Here is an 18970-nt window from a genome sequence, read left to right as displayed (position 1 = left end):
ACTCTACCTCTTCACTATTGGAAAATCTCTTTCCACCGAGTCATTTTTTCAAATTTGAAAATAGAAAATAATCCGAGGGGGCTAAATCTGGCGAGTAGGGTGGGTGAGGAAAAAGTTCAAAACCAAGTTGATTGATTTTGGCAATTGCGATGACGGAAGTGCAGTGCGTTGTCTTGATGAAACAAGACTTTCTTTTTCGCTAAATGCGGTCGCTTTTTCAGAATTTTTTCGCTCAAACGTTGTAATAAATTTATGAATATTCTCCGGTAATTGTTTTTCGTTTAAGGAGATAGTCAATAAAAATTACCCCCTGTCCATTCCAAAAAACTGACGCCATCACCTTTCCTGCGGATGGAATGGTTTTCTCCTTTTTTGTAGCCGATTCTCCCCTTTCAGTCGCGTATGAAAACATAAAAATATTGAGTGAGAAAGATTACACAACTCTGGTCCTCATTTCAAAGGGCGTGGAAAAACTCTATTGACAAACTTCCATGAATGATTTATGACTCTAACGAATCAAATCTAATGTGTTTATAATACAATATAATATGAGTGAACTTGTGGAACGAGTACCTCTGTGCTTACACCTTTAAGGAAGTTCAAGGATCTTAAAGTCGGGTGAACCGTTTCAGAGTTAAACATCTGCCCTGTGCATCCGTCATCCGTCTATACGACTAGCACTCAGAATGGTCGCAAAGCCGTACGATGCCGGATAGAGTTTAATATTTGCTTTTGGGTGCACCGTTTCAATTGATGTTTATTCAAGTTGTAATCGACGCTGGCAACTGAAACAATGACGTTCTGGCTAAGTGGCAATTTGCGACATAATTCCAATTCGCAGTTGAAGCCGCAACTGTCCCACAGGAAACTGTTGTTTGACTCCCGCTGATGCATTAATCAATCGAAATATCGGATGACGCCCCGCACAAGTACGTTTTGCCTAATCATTATTTCGTTTAAGTGAAACATTCATGATTGGCAGGAAATCGATAAGATGAGAAAAAGTTAAATCTAACCTTTCAAATCGAAATTGTAACACCAATCGTGGCGTAAAGCTACGGTGTCATGCATCCTCCATCTAACAAAACACCGCTGGGAATTTGCTATTATAATAAAATGCAGAATGATCGGAAAAAAATATTAAAAAAAAAAAAAATTGCGGATAGAAATATGTTATACCAGGGGAAACTCACCGAAGTTAAAACGATTTCAGCTTCATCCGACACATAGGATGCGCTTACCGTCGGATATCGCATCCATGGGAAGGAGTCTTTTTTAATAGTTTTTGGAACATCACATGCGAATTTCTACTTAACGCGTGATAAAAATCCTAAAAGGATTTTAACGAGGCAGTGGAAAACTCTCTAGTAAATTATTCAAAAATAATAACCTTAAAGCAGTACTTTCGCGCCATTAACTCCGTTTATGCGACAAAAGAGGGTTTCTTAAGTGGCTCAAATCGTTTCAAAATATAGGTTAACATTTTTCGCAAGCCCTAAAACACTTTTTTACCGACGCGGGCCCAATTTATGCTCAAAACTCTCATAACGATAAGCAGAGTATGAGAACCGCTTCGGGACAGCAGCGTCGAAGGCGTTGTAAAGAGAAGAATAAAGTCAAATCCAGAAGAAAGCGAAATGCGTAATAATGGCCGCGGGGGGTAGGGGGGCTCGCTTTGGGGGGGAAAATGTTTATTTAAAGTTAGGGGTGCGGTATTACGTCTAACACGACGGGTGGCCCTATGGCTAATAGGATTCTGGAGGGAAAGCTAAGATGCTTATAAGGGGCGAGATTTGCATTTTTGTTTTTGTCACTGACAAAAACAGACTCGTTATATTTTTCCCGGCTTTGTTTTGATACTAAACCCAAGGGGAATCCAATGGAGCACGAATTTAATGTACTTCGAGGTGGGGTCACCATTAGCAAGGCTGCAGTATGGTTGGAAGTGAAAAATTGTATTGGTTGAATTTTTGCACGTTTACTATAAGGGCAGAATATAAGGAACTCTTCAACTATCAGTGTCGGCGTTCCTATGAATAAAGGAAAATCACATGTTGCTAAACCGCAAACGAGTACGTCCCAAATATTTTTGCCCCCATAGTGCCAAAAATAGTCTCTTTTTGCTTCAGATATAAATTACCGAAAGTCATATTCGTCAAAGTTAAGAAATCATAACACTTCATCGTAACTTCAACGCCAACGACTAACCGATCTTAAATCATCGCTCTTTAAGATACTTCTATTCAAAATTCTGCAAGTTACTAAAATGGACATCAAGAGACAATCACATACTCCGATTTTTGTAGATTTATAAGAACTAAGTATTACTTTGTCAAATTCGGGTTCAACGATCCCTGGGAAAACATAAAATCCCGAGACAATTCCTCACAGTTATAAAAGTTCAAGTTATGAATGCCTGAAATTTTCTGTTGACAATGTGGGTTCAAAACATGCAAATAAACAGGAAAAACAAAAACTGATGCAGGAAAACGTGGTAAAAAGAAACTTCTTTGAAATTATTGCTGCAAAAACACATTTTCAAAAAAAGCGGTTTCCCATCATTTAGCATATTCTGGGCTGGATCGCTCTGATGTTGTCCGGACGGAACCAAATGGGACTGATGAAGTTCACAACTTCTACTCTAAGTTTCTATTAAAATATGTGTTCTCATTAACACAAGCTATAGTCCAAGCCGTATACAGAAAATCTCGAGTTTCGTAAAATAAACTTTGGGTCTTGCCCTGGAGCTCTGGTTAGATTAGAAACCTACTTGGCTTGATAGTTGAAGGCGTTAATTTTTCCAGAGCTAAATTTTTCAAGAAGGGCCATATCCTGACTCATCTAGCAATCTGTAATTTATCATGTCAGTATAGGGCAGTTTAATGTAACTTTTTCCCTTGTTGTTTGATCACACGTGTTAGCTTTTAGTTTTTAAGATCCCTTAGCAGATCAGTTGCATTGGTCCAGGGTTTTCTAGCAGTTCAGTTCGTTTTTGTCACGCGTAACACGAGAATCTACTCAATAAAATTCTCAATGCTCTGTGGAAGGGTACGTTTTCCATTTTTCTCTTAGCTTGAGCCAAAATCTCCAACAAAAATATGAGCATATTGGAAGGAAAAAATCCTCTAAGTTAATCTGTTCAAAATCAGTCGTGCTGTAAGCACTTCGTTGATCCAACTAAACGGAAGTACAAACAGAAGCAGGGATTTAATGTTTGGCCTTTAAACGTTAATAAGATAAGGGAGTCTAAAGTAAACAGCCCCTTCAAATATTTGCCTTCAAGTCGAGCCCTTCGATGCAACATCGCCATTACTTTTTATGCACGGATGGAGGTATCTCCGGTTTCCTCTTTTTTTCATGAACGAAAATCGAACAGTTATGTACTTTTTGCGTAAATATTACATTTGCTGGAATTTTGATTTCGATTCAGTCGGAAAAGCAAACGTGGTCGAGTTGTAGGAGAGACATAAAACAAACAAAAGTACGGTAGATAAAACGGAACAATGGGAGCCTCAATTTGCTAAACTGACATTGGCAAGTGGAGATTCTCAAAAGTTTTTATTGTATGATAAAAGTCCTTTATCGGAGAGTCTCTACGCTAAAGGCTAAAACACAAATAAAAACTTTCATTCTAAAGGCGAGACGTGAAAACTTCAGCCGTTTATCAACGATCTTGTTGCTTTCATGGTTTCGAAAAATCCTCGGATTAAATTTAATAGCGAGCTCAACGCGAAGGTTTAAGAATGATGAAAATGTCTGCCACCTTTAGGTGCCTCATCACACCGAAGAACGTACTTAACCTCAGGTTAGTTTTAATTAGTTCACGTGTGGATATGTGGAACGCATAGGCTTGTCCAAAAAGTGGATCAGCTGAGGCTAATGAATTTGGGGATACGTGGGATTGAAGATTACTCCTTGTTGAGATGGGTTGGATCAGACTACTAGGTCCACAATTACTATAAATTTCGAGTAACTTCGACTTAGTGTAGTTTTGTTTCCTAGGGATATCTAAGGTACTACTTGATATATCAAGTTGGTTTATATTGGAAAATTTAAAATCGCAGGAAAACCTGAAATGTAGTAGGCCTATGGATTGCTTGAAGTAATGCCCGAAAGGGAAAACGTGGCTAAAAGGGGAGGTTTTAGTGAGTAGACGTTCCTCACATAACTCGGTCGATAGAACTCCACACCAGAAACCTGTAAAGGTTTCTTCCTCTACAACAAAAGGACCATGGATAAACATGTATTTGGAAGTTACACTTAGTTGGGTCAGGTTGCTTTAGGTTAGTAGGTCCGTGACTATTACAAGTTTCAGGCCGACTGGTACGACAACTGTTTTATTAATTCATTAGACTGCACAAGCAAGCTAATTACAGATGCAGAAACGCTGAGCTACTAACTCATATATAAAACTCAACAATGGAAAAACATGAAATAAAAAGTCAAATTCTGAAGAGGTGACTTTCAGAAATTGAAGACATATAGTTTAACAACTATATTACGCACAACACAAGCTTCAGGAACTGATCCGGAAACATGCCAATGCATCAATTTGCCTTTAAAACGAAATACTCGACTATTTACCCACTCTTAGATTTGACGACCAATATACATACAAACAATATACCTAAACGATAGATCAGTAAATTTATTTATAAACGTTAATAAGGCATTTGACAGCGTATGGCACAATAGTTTATTATACAGGGTGTCTCAAAAATATGCCGACAAACTTTAAGGGGGACGAAAGATCAATACAAATGTTTTTCTTAAATACACATACATATGCCCGCAAATGAACCGGTTGAGAAGAAAAAAGACAATACGGTTTTGGTCATTGTAATCACTTTTGTTCGTGTTAGACGTTGTTTTATTGCTAAATAAACGATAGCTTATAGTAATTGTTCAAAATGTTGACCATTTGTTTCCATACAAAGATTGCATCGTCGGTTCGTTGACTCGCCAAGCCTGTGGAATATTTCGGGAAGAGCTTCTACATGTGCTCAATTGGCCATTATTCCTCTTTCTTATTACGAATAGGCGTTTCGTAGGCCAAAGATAACCCCAAAGAAAAAAATCCAGGGTGTTGAGATCAGGAGAACGCGCGGGCCAGGCTACAGGACTCCCTCTTCCAATCCATCGGTGCATATCGATTTGTTCTTCAAATGAGAAATTAACGTTTTTTTTTTTGGTTTGCGGGCAAATGTTTATTGAAGAAAAAAGTTTTTGTTGATATCTCCCCCTTAAAGTTTGTCTGTAATAACTGAAAGACAATTGTCACAACCGAACCATCCTGGACCCTCTTTACCTTACGATATATACAACTTATCCGTGAATTTTCGACGAAAAGTAACTCAAAAGTAATATTACATCCTGACCCGATATGTAGTCAAGATTTAATACATATTGACTTAATAAAATATCGAGGGCGACGAAGTAAATCAGGCAACTGCTGGCTCCCTTTAAGTCTTCGCTTTGCAACCTCGCCTGTCATAATTCAGTTGCTGAGTCTGTTTTTTATCTGCCATATTTTTGCTATTTCAATTTCGAGCATGAAAAGATAAGTAAAATGTGAAGTTATGACCGAGAAGTTATTAGATTTTTCGTAAGATATTTTCGCTAGTAATGGCCGTTTAGTGCTCATGTCTTTCATAATGGGGTAATAACTAAGTGTGTAAGGGTTTTGAATGCAGAGTTGCTGTTTTCAGCTTTAAGTGTGCGATTCAGTAATAAGATTGAATTCGAACTTTAAGTCCTTACTTGTGCCCTACACGAATGGGCATTCGCAAATTAAACTGCACGCTTTATTTGGTCCGAACAGATAAAGGCCAGTGGTAATTTAATATTTCAAGTTTAATCCGAGGCAAACTTGAAATTTGCCTTTTCGAATTTCGTCTAAACAGTGCTTTGTGCAGCGCAATAAACTGGCGAGAGTGCCTAACGCTTTTGGGGTAAGTTTGAATTAATTTCCAGTTGGTATTATTTTCAGAAGGGTTTCATAGAGCAACTAAAACAATACTAGTGCATATCTTTTGGAGCCGAATGGAAAATAGAATATTGCAGTGGTGCAGAAAGGGAATGAGAAATAAATACAATATTACTTAGTTCATTAGCTGCATTACGAGGTATGCTATCAAATTTCAAATGACTTTACGACGAATTTAATGATACTAGTTCATATCGTTCAAAACCGGATAATAGAAGGATCCAAAAAGTCTAACTGTTGATCAAGGCGAGGAAATCCTCATCCTGAAGTTCAAATACTGGAAGATCCAGAGACTAACTCTAGACGTATCTCTCAAGCAACGGGGGTCAGCAAATCATCAATTTCTAGACTCCTATCGACAGACAAGCTGTTCCTATAACATTTCACGCCTGTTCAAAATTTGTTGCCAGGGGATTTTCAACGCACAATTGATTTCTGCAATTTGTTACTCCAAAAGCAACATTATGACCCTTTGTTCTTTAATAAAATATTGCTCTCACGAGGCGACATTTACAAGAAGAGGTATATTTCATTCAAGAAATAGCCACTTGTATAATACAGAAAATCCTCATTTAATGAGAGAACATCGCTTTCAACATCAATTTTTAACTAATGTGTGGTGAAGCTTTTCCGGAGAGATTTTGGGACCAGTTGAACATCTATAGCCTCCAGGAAGTCCCGATTTAAACTCATTACATTTCTTTTTCTTTTTGTTTTTTAAGTCACAAGGACATAAATCCGTGTTTAACAGCAGAGGGGATTTCTGAAATAATATTCATAAAGGTGTAAGTATAATGACAGAAGTTCAAGTTGCGACAAAATTTTGGTTTAAAACTTGGAAAATGTGTTGCTGTAGACCGTCGATATACCGGAAATTTACTTTAGTTAACTGTTGGAAGTTTCAAGATGTAGGTAAAGCTTTTAGTTCAGCTAACGAAAGTATTGATTTCATTAAATAAAGAACACGTTAACTTCACATATTTGGATTCTTTTTTAATATGTTATTAAGTCGAATGCTTTAAATAATAGTGAGCTATACTTTTTTACCTAACTAAACAAAAACGTTATTGTTTTCACATGTTACCTGGCGAGCAAGGTGTATCAAGAAAGCAATATTAATAAAAGATGAAGATGCACGAAATTTCATCTTAGTTGGAAAATTTGGAAAACTGTTAGAGGTATGAGTTTTTTTGTAAAATATCTTTTTGACACAGAACTAGGAGTTATCTCAAATCAGCAAATCAAAAACTGTGAGATTTATGTCCGGTTTTCGGAATTAAAAATATTTCTTTGACTCCCTGTAGAATGAAAGCGAGCAATTTTTGACTAAGACGAGTTTAGCTCTAATCGCTCTATTTTTTTTTACCCCCCAGCAACTCATTTGTGCCATGTTCAATATGCAGGCATGCCCTGTATATTAAGCATAATCCCTAGCCTCCGGCTCTCACTTCCACATTCGCGCTTTCTCAAAATTAAAATTCACCTTTAACGTTTAATTAAACGGGAGCAACCGAGCATACACCAACAAGATAACGCCAAAACAAAGTCAGCCTGGACTGCTTTTTGGCAAAATATGAACGAGGAACAAAACGAAGATACTCCGAAACGAGTTGCTAATTAAAAGTATCATTAAGGCCAACAATGAAACAGAATGGAAATGGTAATTTCGATGTTTAAATTTTTAATAAGCAAACTTAATTCGTTACGTGGTAGTTGTCTATTACTTTAGAAGTACTTTTTTTTTCAGGACACGCTCCGTTTCGCCAGACGTGAATGAATAGAGAATTCAGCCCAAAAAGTAATTTTCAGAATTACTGCATTTTTCAGGCGACAATCAAAAAGGGTCAGGAGCATTTTTTCAGGATTTTCACTGCGAGAAGTGAAAGTTGAAATTTTGATTTCGAACACGTGATGATATTGAAGCCATTTAACTAGTCTAATTGCGTTTTCATTCTTGGCCATGCCTTACCTAGATACATTCAATAATTAAACCTCTCTCTTCGTTCACTGCATTCGGCTAGTTTTATTGCCATTCGAAATCAACATCTCCGTTAGATTTGATAAATTATAGATCACTTGTACCAACGAGATTTTTCCCCAAGTTCCATTTGATAGATTTTCTTATGATATAACAGTTTGAAGACTATGCGGAACGCTGGTAAACAAAGCCATATATCATTAAAATATCGGTAAAAACTTTTGGCATCTCGGAGCAATTTTCTGGTTTCGGTTTTATCGACGTAGAAGTGAACTAGCGAAAAATAGATAATAGAAACCAGCTCCATGTATACGGCTTTATTTTGCTATTATATTTTACTTTGTATTGCTTTTAGAGCATAGTTTTATGGGTCCCAGACGAGACGCTCTTGGATCGTTTCTGGCTTACAAATGGGAATGAGAACGGCTTCAATCTGTGATAAACTAGGTGAACGAGTTTAGTTGGGTATTATAGTGGGATGTGTTGGAAATGAGTTAAAGTGATTCAATGTGTGGCAAAGCGAGCTGAAGCTTAGGCCCAGGCCGTCAGCTCCTAACCGCTTATTGTTCCTGCAGAATGATAATTAAAGAATTTAATCAATGTGCGCATGCAAAGCACAAAAAGCAATGTTGGAAACAAATCTTAGTTTCCGCAATTGGTTTAAAAAAAATATACTATATTTTTTCGCCATTATTGGATGTGTTGAACGACCATGAAGCACGTTTTTTCGCCTCTTTTAAAAAAAAAAGTAAAATAAAAGGTTAATAACGATTCGCATATGGCTCATTAATTACTTAGTGAACTAATCGGCCAACCTCGCTATCATCCCCATTGCTGTTTTATTTGTGGTTGTCGTGGAAGTGAGTGTTAAATGAAACGTGACCGTTCGTGTTATGACTCAAGACGCGTTGCCTTTTTCTGTTTCGGATTTAGTTTATGCTTAATTCCGGTAAGTTTATTATAATCTTATAAACTCTGGTTAAATCTAGCAGCAGAAAAAATCAGATACACATCACCGTAGTAAATTTCTTATGACGCTCTCGTGGTAGATTTCTCAGCAATGCGCGCTTCGGAATTTAAATTTGACGTTCGGATTACTGTTATATGTCAACAGTGTCACTGCCATTTTCTGCACATGTGCCGCTCATTCTGTCACTGTGCAAGTTGACGGTCAAATTCAAAAATCCCCGGACAAATTCAATACACTTTGTCCACTTTGGTCAAATATTTGTGCGATAGTTCACCAACCTACTTCAGAATGCATAGTCGCTATCCGCGTTCTCGGATTGACTTTTTTCTATGAAAACGAAATGTTTTTAGTATGCAGTTTTAAACTATGTTTAAAAATAGTTTAAAACACATATATATTTAAACATCATAACTCTGAGAAATAGTTGGCAAATGCAGCCTTCAAACGTTAAAATCTCTAAATATGCCGATTTGAAACTTTCAATTCTGGAACATGGTAGTTTGAAATTTTAAGTTCAAATGCTGTGCAATTTTGTATCGTGTAATCTGCATGAGAGTTGAAATTTTTGTATGTCTGAACCAACCTGCAATGGCTGTAGAAATTGTTCTTAAATTGTTGTCATACGCTAAAATCCCTTAAAAAGCAAATTTCAAATTGTTGTTAATTCTGTATGACCACTACTGAATATTTTGGTTTGAAACCCTGCATATTTTTATTCATTATTTTTATATTGTATGAAATACCTATATTTTAAATATGAAGCAAACTGTAATAGCTGCATAAATAGTTCAATTCCTAAATATGCAGATTTTAAATTTCCGTTAATTCTACAGCAGCGCCAATTTCGTATTTTAAATTCGAATATTGAGACTTTGGTATCGCGTAAATTTACATGAAATTTTGTATATGAAGCCACCTGTAATAGCTGCAAATATAATCCTCAAACCTTGCATATTTTAAAAACCATATGCATGAAATGTCGAATATTTTAGTTTAACGACTAGTAATAGCTACATAAATTTTTCCGTAAAACTTAATCAAATGTTAAAAACCTATACGTATATCTAGTTATTTGATGTTCCTAGTCTAAATTAATTGGCTTAGGTGGAATTTGGACCATTTTTGAAAGTTAATCGTGGGAATCTCGGTAACCATAAAAGATACGAGGTAGGGTAAACTAAGGCAAAGTCGCGCAATTCGAAGTTTAAGAATATGCCGTTTTAAAATTTGAAAAATTCCGAAGGCTTTCAGAGGTATTCGAAAAAAGCTGATATTTTGTAATTTTTTTTCCTTAGCTTATTTGGTGATGTAATTCAAGATTATTGACGTTTCATCATTTTCAGTTCAGCTTTTTTTTCTGATCAAGATGATGGTATTTCACGTTAAGGTTTAGTCTTACAGTTTTACAGGAATATGAAGAATCTTGTTGGATCTTAAAATGTCTTTTCTTCTTATTTTGGACCTTAAAGTTGTGATGATCCTCCTTCCGAGCTCATTAATATCAATTGATATAAATTTATAAATGAAGTGTTTCATAGTTCCGCATAAATAATAATCAAATAGGGAAAGGTCTGGTGAGCATGCCGGCCAACATATGTCTCCATTCTTTGAAATAGGTTTATTGAGAAATATTTCAGATAAAGAATAAGCTACTGTTTTAGCGTCATGTGGAGGAGCATCATCTTGTTGGAACTCAAAATGATTCAAGTAGTTGAGGCAAATGTTATTATCGATATAATCCGTAAGACAGATCTTTAAAAAACCAAATACTTATGTGCAGTAAAATTGTCTGTAAACGTATGAACCAATGACCGTATCGCCAAATAAACCAACCCATACATTTAGCCCGAAACATGCTTTGATGTCCTTGATGTTCATATGGATTTTCAGTGGACCAGACATGTTTATTATGACTATTGGATATGTCTGCGTTGGCAAACATGTACTTATTCGTGAATATAAGGTTGGAAAGAAATTCGTAAATTGAAACATCAAATTTCAAATGACATCTTTACGTTGTAGAAGAACAAAAGTTACAGTGATGAAGAGAATTTTGAATTGATTTGAAACGAAAACGTAAAAACGTTTTCCCAAAATTTCAATTTTTTTCGAATGCCTCCGAAAGTCACCGTACTTTGTAAATTTTAAAACTGCCATTTTTGATCCTCAAATTGCCTCGATTCAGTCGGCTTCTTATCTTTCATAATTACCGATTCATGGTTGAGCTCCAAAAATGGACGCCAGGTATAGAAGCTATATGAATGGCAACTCAAGAAAATCATGAAGCAGTGCCGATACAATCAAAACTTTTTCCATTCCCCCGAAGAAATTCAATATGAAACAATCCCCCGAAAATTAAGCTCCATTTACATATTCCCGGTCCCGGTGGATCCGGCCTCATTTCACTTATATCCTTCGGCATGATGACACAGTGGCTGTTTACCCGATTTGCCCAAATTTCTATCTAGTTTAACGTGCTCGCTCCCTCATCGCCCCCGAAAATAAACGTAACAATTCAACTTGGCAACGCGCTAATCTAGTTATCTTATCCGGGCCACCACCCAGCAAAGTTACTTGAATTTATGTATATTGCCACAGTGGTGGATTTTGTGGAAAAAACTCCTTCTTTAAAGAAAAGGATCACCAGACCTTTTTAGACTAGTTGCAACTGCATTCAATCTTCGCAAGAGCTCAGGTATCATAACAATTCAAGTGGAATTCTGACAAAAGAATGACGAATGGCCTTTTCCCCAAAAGAGGAGAAATCCATCTCTGTCCTCTCATAGCCCCTGATGTATAATCTCACAAACAGGCCTAACTCTCGTGTTGTATATTTACATAGCGAGCTTGTTATCACCCTTAGCTTACACGTCGAAACATAGAAGAAAAATAATCAATCTTTAGCCTGGAAAGCTCAAGTTATAACGGCAACGCATAATTCTGCAATTTGCCCTGTATCTTTTTCTGATGGGACTTGAGCTGAAAAAATGGATAGGCCAACCTCATCTTATCGTTTCTAGCAGAAAGTGCAATTCTCACTTTAATCATTTGGCAGCGTCGTTGTTGGATGAAAATGTCCAAAATTGCATGTAGTTTGGTGAAACCAGTTAGTTTCGGTCAAGTTACTGTGAAAATTCCTACACCACTGCACTTTATATCAGGACATAATGCATTTAAGCCCGTTTATTAAATTTGCATGCTCTCCCAAGGGTTCCAATAACGTACGTTATTCACTTAGAAGTTTTGAAGTGGTCAATTTATTATATTTGTTTTTAAAAAAAATTGGTAAGTTCTGAACGTCTCGGTGGTGTTGCGAATTAATTTTTAGGCAATTTTCAGTTAATGTTTAGCACCCAACGAAAATTTATACGAGGCTAACTACGTCACTACGTTTTACTCCAAGAATTGATATATTTATAGAATCTTCCTTGTAAAAGCTTCCATGCTCTAGCCTTCGCTCTAGCTTCAAGCCTTCGATGGCCTGAGTATAGCCTGCCCCAACACACTTGCTCCTTTTCTTCGTAAACACGTACACCACTGCGTTTTATATTAACCGATAAAGAGTTTAATGGAACGCCTTGAAAAAAGGTCTTCATTTATCATTTTTTCAGCTTTTTAGGAGATAAGTGTTAATTTACCAGCTTTTTTCAGTTTCCTTAATTATTTTTTTTGTTTTTTTTTAGATCTACGCCACTCGATTTTGTACTGCCCCGAAATGAAACACGAATGTTTTTGTAAGGTGATGACGATTCATAAATTTATGAGCTTCAAAGCAATTTTAGTTTGAGATGCAATACCTTGATAAAACCTAATTGGACTTTCATCGCTGATATCGAAATCTCTACACTAATTATCTTCCATTTTGCGGTCGGCATGCGATCTTATAGCAAAATTACAGCGCGAGTTTCCTTGCAGTTTTTTTCTTCCACCTCCCTCTTAAGTTCTAAGCGAACTATTCTCTACCTCATGGCTTTTCCATCATAGTAAAACTTCCATAATCACCGTCACTGATTTGACGGCCCGTTCAAACTTTCTCGCCCTCGTCTCTTTAAGAACTCTCATCACTCAACTAAGATACGCAATCTCGAGACGCCAAAACATTCAGCTAAATAATTCATAGACCCTCGGGAAACCAGACTTAGTAAACAGCAGTTCAATCATCGGCTTGTGATGAGCAAAAAGGGCGTAAATCGTATATAGGAAACGAAGCAATTTCGACAAGTGGCTGTCTCGTAATGTATAGAGCGTGTCTGCGTTTTGTAGGGCTGCTGTATCTATTAATGGCTCTCATTGATTTCAATAATAGAGAGAGCATCTTTATTAGGAGTGTGGCGGTTTTTAGCCAAGAGTCGTCATTGAGCGCTCTAATGTGTCTGCTCCTTGAGTACAATTTTTTCCATGTATGCACTCGTTTTGCTAATGGAACCATCTGCTCCTCACGTCACCAACAAAATGGATGCAAAAACCGTCCAAACGCAGACGAGTCTGCTTATATACATAAACATCGGGGCTTAATGCAGTTATCCACCCCGTGAAGCTGCTACCAAAAGGCAACCCCACATGTTCCTGTTTAACTTGTCTTATCAAATTTACATAGTTTCGCATTAAGGGGGAAATAAAACAATCAGTCAACAGTTTATGATAAAGCAGACGAGACGTGGCCCGCAGGAAAAGCCGCCTTATCGAATTCCCGCTTCAGAGTTCGGTTACAGTCAGGTTGTCTTGGGGATGAATGGTTTAGGCTTATTAATAATCGGGTGGGGATTTAATTAGCCCTCGCTGATAAATTTTGATGGAGGTTAATGGAAGATATATTATAGGACTTGTAGTCGTGGATTAGACAAGAGTTTGCTTTGGGGGAAGCCGACTAAGAAGTCGCCGTTAGTCACGTAGTTTGGCGCAGTGTTGAAAACACTAACCTGGCAAATTCCTGGGTGAGAAGCTTAAGTCTGGATCTGCAGCGAGTTGCTTCCTGGATGGCCTGTTTGGCTCGCGTCTCGCTGTCAACGCGCAATCTACGTTCTCGGTCAGCATCCCTCTGCGCTGATTCTCTCTGGAAAAAGAAAATGCCACATTAAAGTTTTCTACAGTGTGTCCCAAGTCGATTCACCGTGACGGGGACCGGTTGAAATAAGAAATACAGAGTCGGTTAAATTGAGAAAGTTTGAAAGAATTTTATGAGAAACACATACCTGGTCTAGAAGTTGCTTCAAGTTTTACCGCTTTCCCCAAAAATTCAAAAAAGTGAATCGCTGCATTTTTAACCGGGCGCTATAACTTTTAAACCAATTTTTATTTATGTTGTGAGGTACATGAGCGTAGAAACTCTTTTTTGGGGAAGTGAGATATTTTTATTATCGTCAAATTTAAGAGAAATTTTCCTTTAACTCCAATGCTTTACTGAAGCCGATCAGACCACCCTACTAATTCTGGTGTTTATACTCATGACCAACAACTAGAATTTTCCCGAAACACATGGGTCTGGTAAACCAATCTTTTTCAGAGTTCAGGAATTTAAAAAAAGTTTCGTTAAACGCCATTTTTTAATATGAAATTTCTCTTTCCATCAAATACACCTCTATTCTCATTCACGTTCAACCGTGAATAATTTCGTCTGTACTCATTTTCTTCTAAATGGCAATTAATCGAGAAAAACGAGAACAAAATTTCAAAAGATTCTACCTAAAAGTTGTTGGTGTAGCGACTCTTTTGTCGAAAGTGGGATATTTTTAAGAAAGCTTGGTAAAAAGGTAAATTTTTATTCCGTTATTGAACGCCTCTTAAACTGCAGGAGTGGAATGGGACAAGAACATTGTTCTCATGGATTCTAGTAGGTTATACTGTATAACCAAATAAGAGGATAGTTGAGATAAATGGTAATACCTCTGTTTTAAATTAAATGAGCCATTTGAGTGTTAATAAGTTTTGTTGGTAGAAATGTGTAGATTGGTAAAAATGTGTCATTGATAGATGCTCAATAAGGATTAAATTAGGGGCAAGGTAAAGTCTAAGAGTTGGGAATTTTTATTCTATAAAGTAACTAATCAACGGACAATGACATTTAATTCTAAAATTTTTATTACCCTTCGAAATTTTTCGAAAACCTCATCGTTTTTGATAAAATCGCAGTTTTATGGGATAGAACAAAATCAAATTTAAAGGGATTTAAAGAGATCACCAGTCAAAGTTTTTGACTGTCAAAACTATGTGTAATTTGTCAAAGTCATACAAGTGACAGTTATCCTAAATGTGACATTACATTATATTATATTTGACTGGTAACCCTTTAAATTCGGTTTGGTTCTATCTCACAAGATTGCGATTTTATCAAAAATGATAAGATTTTCGACAAATTTTGAAGGGGAATAAAAGTTTTAGAATTAAATTTGCTATTAAATGGTGTTGTTCGTTTGTTGGTAGTTTACAAATTAAAAAAATCCCAACTCTTTTAAATCTTAGTATGCTTTTTGTCCAACTCTAATTGAGCGTCTATCGATTTCACATGTCTATCAATTAAATATGTTCACAAGAATAAAACATGTTCCAAATTTGGATGCGTTGTAATGATGCATTACTGAATTATGTCGTTTCGATTGAGGCTGTTGCTAGAAAAATAGCTAGAAAGTTTTCTCAACCGAAACCGAAGACTGGACGTCCTTAATCCAAAATAACCTGCGCTAAGGATGTCTGGTTAACTAAACTGATATATAGAGTTACGTACCATGGAATACGAATTATATCTCATATACTTCTGACATTTGCACAGAAAAAACGCCATACTGCGGTCCCACTGAACAATTAATAACTGCTAAATACCGCAACTAACAATGCACCACATCCCGAGTGCAGCACAGCCGATTAACAAACCGTGAACAGTTCTATCCCATTCCATTGTCTGAAGAATACTGTTTGTGGTTGTAGAACTAACTAGGACACTTTGTCTCTTAATTAACGACCGGTCAACAATAGACGAAATACACTATAGGGCCGTGTGCCAAAGATGGCAACCTTTAAGATTTCATTGACATTAACACCTCTTCACGCTTTTACTTTTGTTACGGTTGCAGGTTGTTGGTCTGCCACGGTCGATTGAATTGGTAATTTTCAATAAACACAGGCGAAGATTTCCGATCCAACACCCTGAATTGTGAAGTTAAACTTTTGTCGTAAATTTTCTTAAAGATAAATAACCCCCGGCGGCATTTACTCTTGTAATCTGGAATGAGATGGTCGGGTAGACGATCGACCGGCGTCAAGGGCGGATATTGCACCCCTCGCAATCCCCCCATTGAGGACATGCGGGCAGTTGCGGACTATTAATGGCGTTTTGCTACCATAAATCTTAATCGAAGTTAAACCACAAATCTGATGCACGAAACATGATCACATAGAGCGCATAACTCTACTCTCAAGATATAGGGGAGTTAAACTAATTACCATTAGATCCAATACATCAGCCACTTAACTGAGACATCTTATTCCCATTATTATACACCAATTTGGAGCTACAAATGACTCGCTGCTCCAATGAAGACCTAAATTGGATCGGTTCTTATCGTATCTATAACAACCAAACTTAAGGTAACTTCATGGTCTAGACAATCAATAAACACAAGATCGTTATTTGGCTCAGGGCGGAAATTAAATCCCCCATTACCAGGAAATGTTTGCAGGATATTAGAAAACGATCGAGGCGGTGTATTGTGTACCATAAACTTTATAAAGTTAATTGAATTAGTCTGATTGCTATCCCGCAGCTTTTGTATCGTTTTGAAACGTATTTTGAAATCGATGCTCTGAACTCGCAGAAACTTGAGCTATAAATTTAACCCACATCTTGGTATAGTTCGTGTGAGCTGGCACACCTGTTTAAGTGGGAAGAAATGTAAATCTACTAACCCGATTAGTTGTTTGATATTTGCTGACGTTCCCAGGCTTAAGTTCGTGTATAGTTGTTTCGTATGGAAATTCTTGTAATTGCGATGTTGTTCTTGCTTCCCAGAAACAGCCGGGGAACGTTGCATAAGGTCCAAATTTAAATATACGAGGGAGTTGAATTGCGGGAAAGAGAAAAATTCGAATCTATGTGAGAAAACGACTCGCAATAGAAAATTAATGGTAAATATTGAGATTCGAATTACGTCATTCTACAAGATGTCTTTGAACGCAGTGCCATAAATTCAACGACATATTCTAGGCTTTAAAATGTGACGGAAACTTCATATAAACATATACCGAAAGGAACTTCGTTTTCGATATACAAAGTGCGAAAGGTGGGCCCTGAGGATGGTTTTCATTAACATTTTCGAAACGTTTCGAGATCTCAGGGGGGTAGGACTCAAAAAGTACATAAACATTTTTACTTAAATTTATCGACGATTTTATAGGAAAATCATTAGTTTTCAGGATTTTTCCACAGAAAACACTTTCTTATTGAAAGCCAAAATCTCCAACAGTTTTCGAAAAAATTGAAATTTAACCAATTGGTGGGTACTTTGTTTTATTAAATAAGCATCAGATTTAAAACTTAGTTGGCCTTGAAATGAAACAAAAAATATTTTTGACATTTTCATTATGACAGCAGTCATTAATAAGGTCTGGTGATTTTTCATTGCCACCGGAACAATTTTATTTAATTATTATTAAAGAAAATTAATAAAAAAAGGTTAATAAAACCTAGTATCTATCGATTTGTTAAATTTAAATTTTCTCGAAAACTCTTAGAGATTTCGTCTTTTAACAAAAGTAACTTTTCATGTAAAAATCTTCAAATTTGGCATTTTTCCTATAAAATAGTTAATAAAATTAAGTAAAAAACATTTAGGCACTTTTTAAGTGGTATCCTCCTGTATTACCCGTTCCCTAAAAAATGTGGAAATTTCTCTGGAGACATTTAGAAAGAACACAAAAAGTTATAATAAAGTACAAAATTTCAATAATTTATCTCGAAGCGTTTCAAAAATAATAATAAAAAAACAACATCAAGGACCAACCTTTCCCACTCTGTGTATCGAAAACGAAGGCCTTTTTCTGGTATATGTTTATATGAAGTTTTATTTATAGTACTATTTTCAGAGACACCTTATATAGTTGCTTATTCAGGAAGAGGCTAAACTTAACTTAAAAACTGAAAATCTGTCCAAATCTAAACTAGAAATTTTTATCAGCTTTCACAAATGTCAAGAGAACATGTATGATCAGGTAGAACTATAAACTTCCCTGCCATATGCACTGAAACTCATTACACCATAAAATATATGTCCTTGCTGTTTGTGGCATGTCATCTCTCTGACGAAGGACCTCATGTCGCTATCTAATGAAATAAAAAGGCTCCTCATTTCTCTCGATTTTCTGGCGAGACTGCAATAAGTGGAAACTGTCCAAGTTCTTTGCTTTCCCCACTGCAACGTTTAATACAATTCCACGACTTGACGCTTAGATAACAGATATCAATTTCCCCCGAAAGCCCCAGATATGAGGTAGTAAACTTCCCCTAAAGATATTAGTATCCTCCCTTGCGGCTTAACCAATAAAAAGTACCCGTATGTGGTGTCTTTTACGGTGATATGTCGGTTACGGTCGTGCTTAAGTGGCTCTTGGTTTGGGAAATTGTGCTCAGGAAATCTGCATTTAAGATAGCGAATGAAAGAAATTGAATTCGCTTTAGGTATCAAAAATCGCTCTAAAAGAGGAGGAGCAATTAGGTTTGGTTGCAGGGTATGCACACATGTGTGCTTAATTACCGTCCTTTGTTCCGTCCTTAGGCACTAAATCACAAATATGCAATTAAATGGCCCAGCGATTTTTTGCTGGCATCGTCGGTGCTGCTGGTGGTGCTAATACACGACGTATAAGCGACAAGCATTACACAAACGATAACGACTAGGGCTGTCGCCTGCAGGATGAAGCTTTGAGCATAAGTGCCATATTTACAATGATGCAATTACAGGACAGTGACGCCCTGAAGCACAAAGGGAGAGAATTTGCCATGTTAAACGCTTGAAAAGAAAATAAACATGCCACATGCCTCTATTTT

The 18970-nt window shown here is 36.7% G+C and overlaps 2 protein-coding genes across 7 annotated transcripts in view; one reads left to right on the top strand and one right to left on the bottom strand.

Moving 5' to 3' along the window:
• fidipidine (coiled-coil domain-containing protein 93) overlaps nucleotides 1–18970 on the top strand; it is a 242044-nt gene that overhangs the window by 65624 nt on the left and 157450 nt on the right. The gene's annotated exons all lie outside the window — the stretch shown is intronic.
• Nucleotides 1–18970, bottom strand: part of LOC136409302 (uncharacterized) — a 157973-nt gene that overhangs the window by 31529 nt on the left and 107474 nt on the right. For 5 of the 6 annotated variants that reach the window (XM_066390710.1, XM_066390709.1, XM_066390711.1 and 2 more), the window contains one exon: nucleotides 13854–13987. In XM_066390710.1, coding sequence (XP_066246807.1) covers nucleotides 13854–13987 — 134 coding nt within the window. Of the gene's footprint in view, nucleotides 1–13853; nucleotides 13988–15655; nucleotides 15840–18970 lie in introns of those variants that run through there. The other variant, XM_066390713.1, reaches the window with a different exon arrangement.

Source organism: Euwallacea similis, chromosome 5, assembly GCF_039881205.1.
Source record: "Euwallacea similis isolate ESF13 chromosome 5, ESF131.1, whole genome shotgun sequence".
Taxonomy (NCBI): domain Eukaryota; kingdom Metazoa; phylum Arthropoda; class Insecta; order Coleoptera; family Curculionidae; genus Euwallacea; species Euwallacea similis.
Note: the sequence above shows the minus strand (reverse complement) of the source record. Positions and strands in the feature narration are given on the sequence as shown.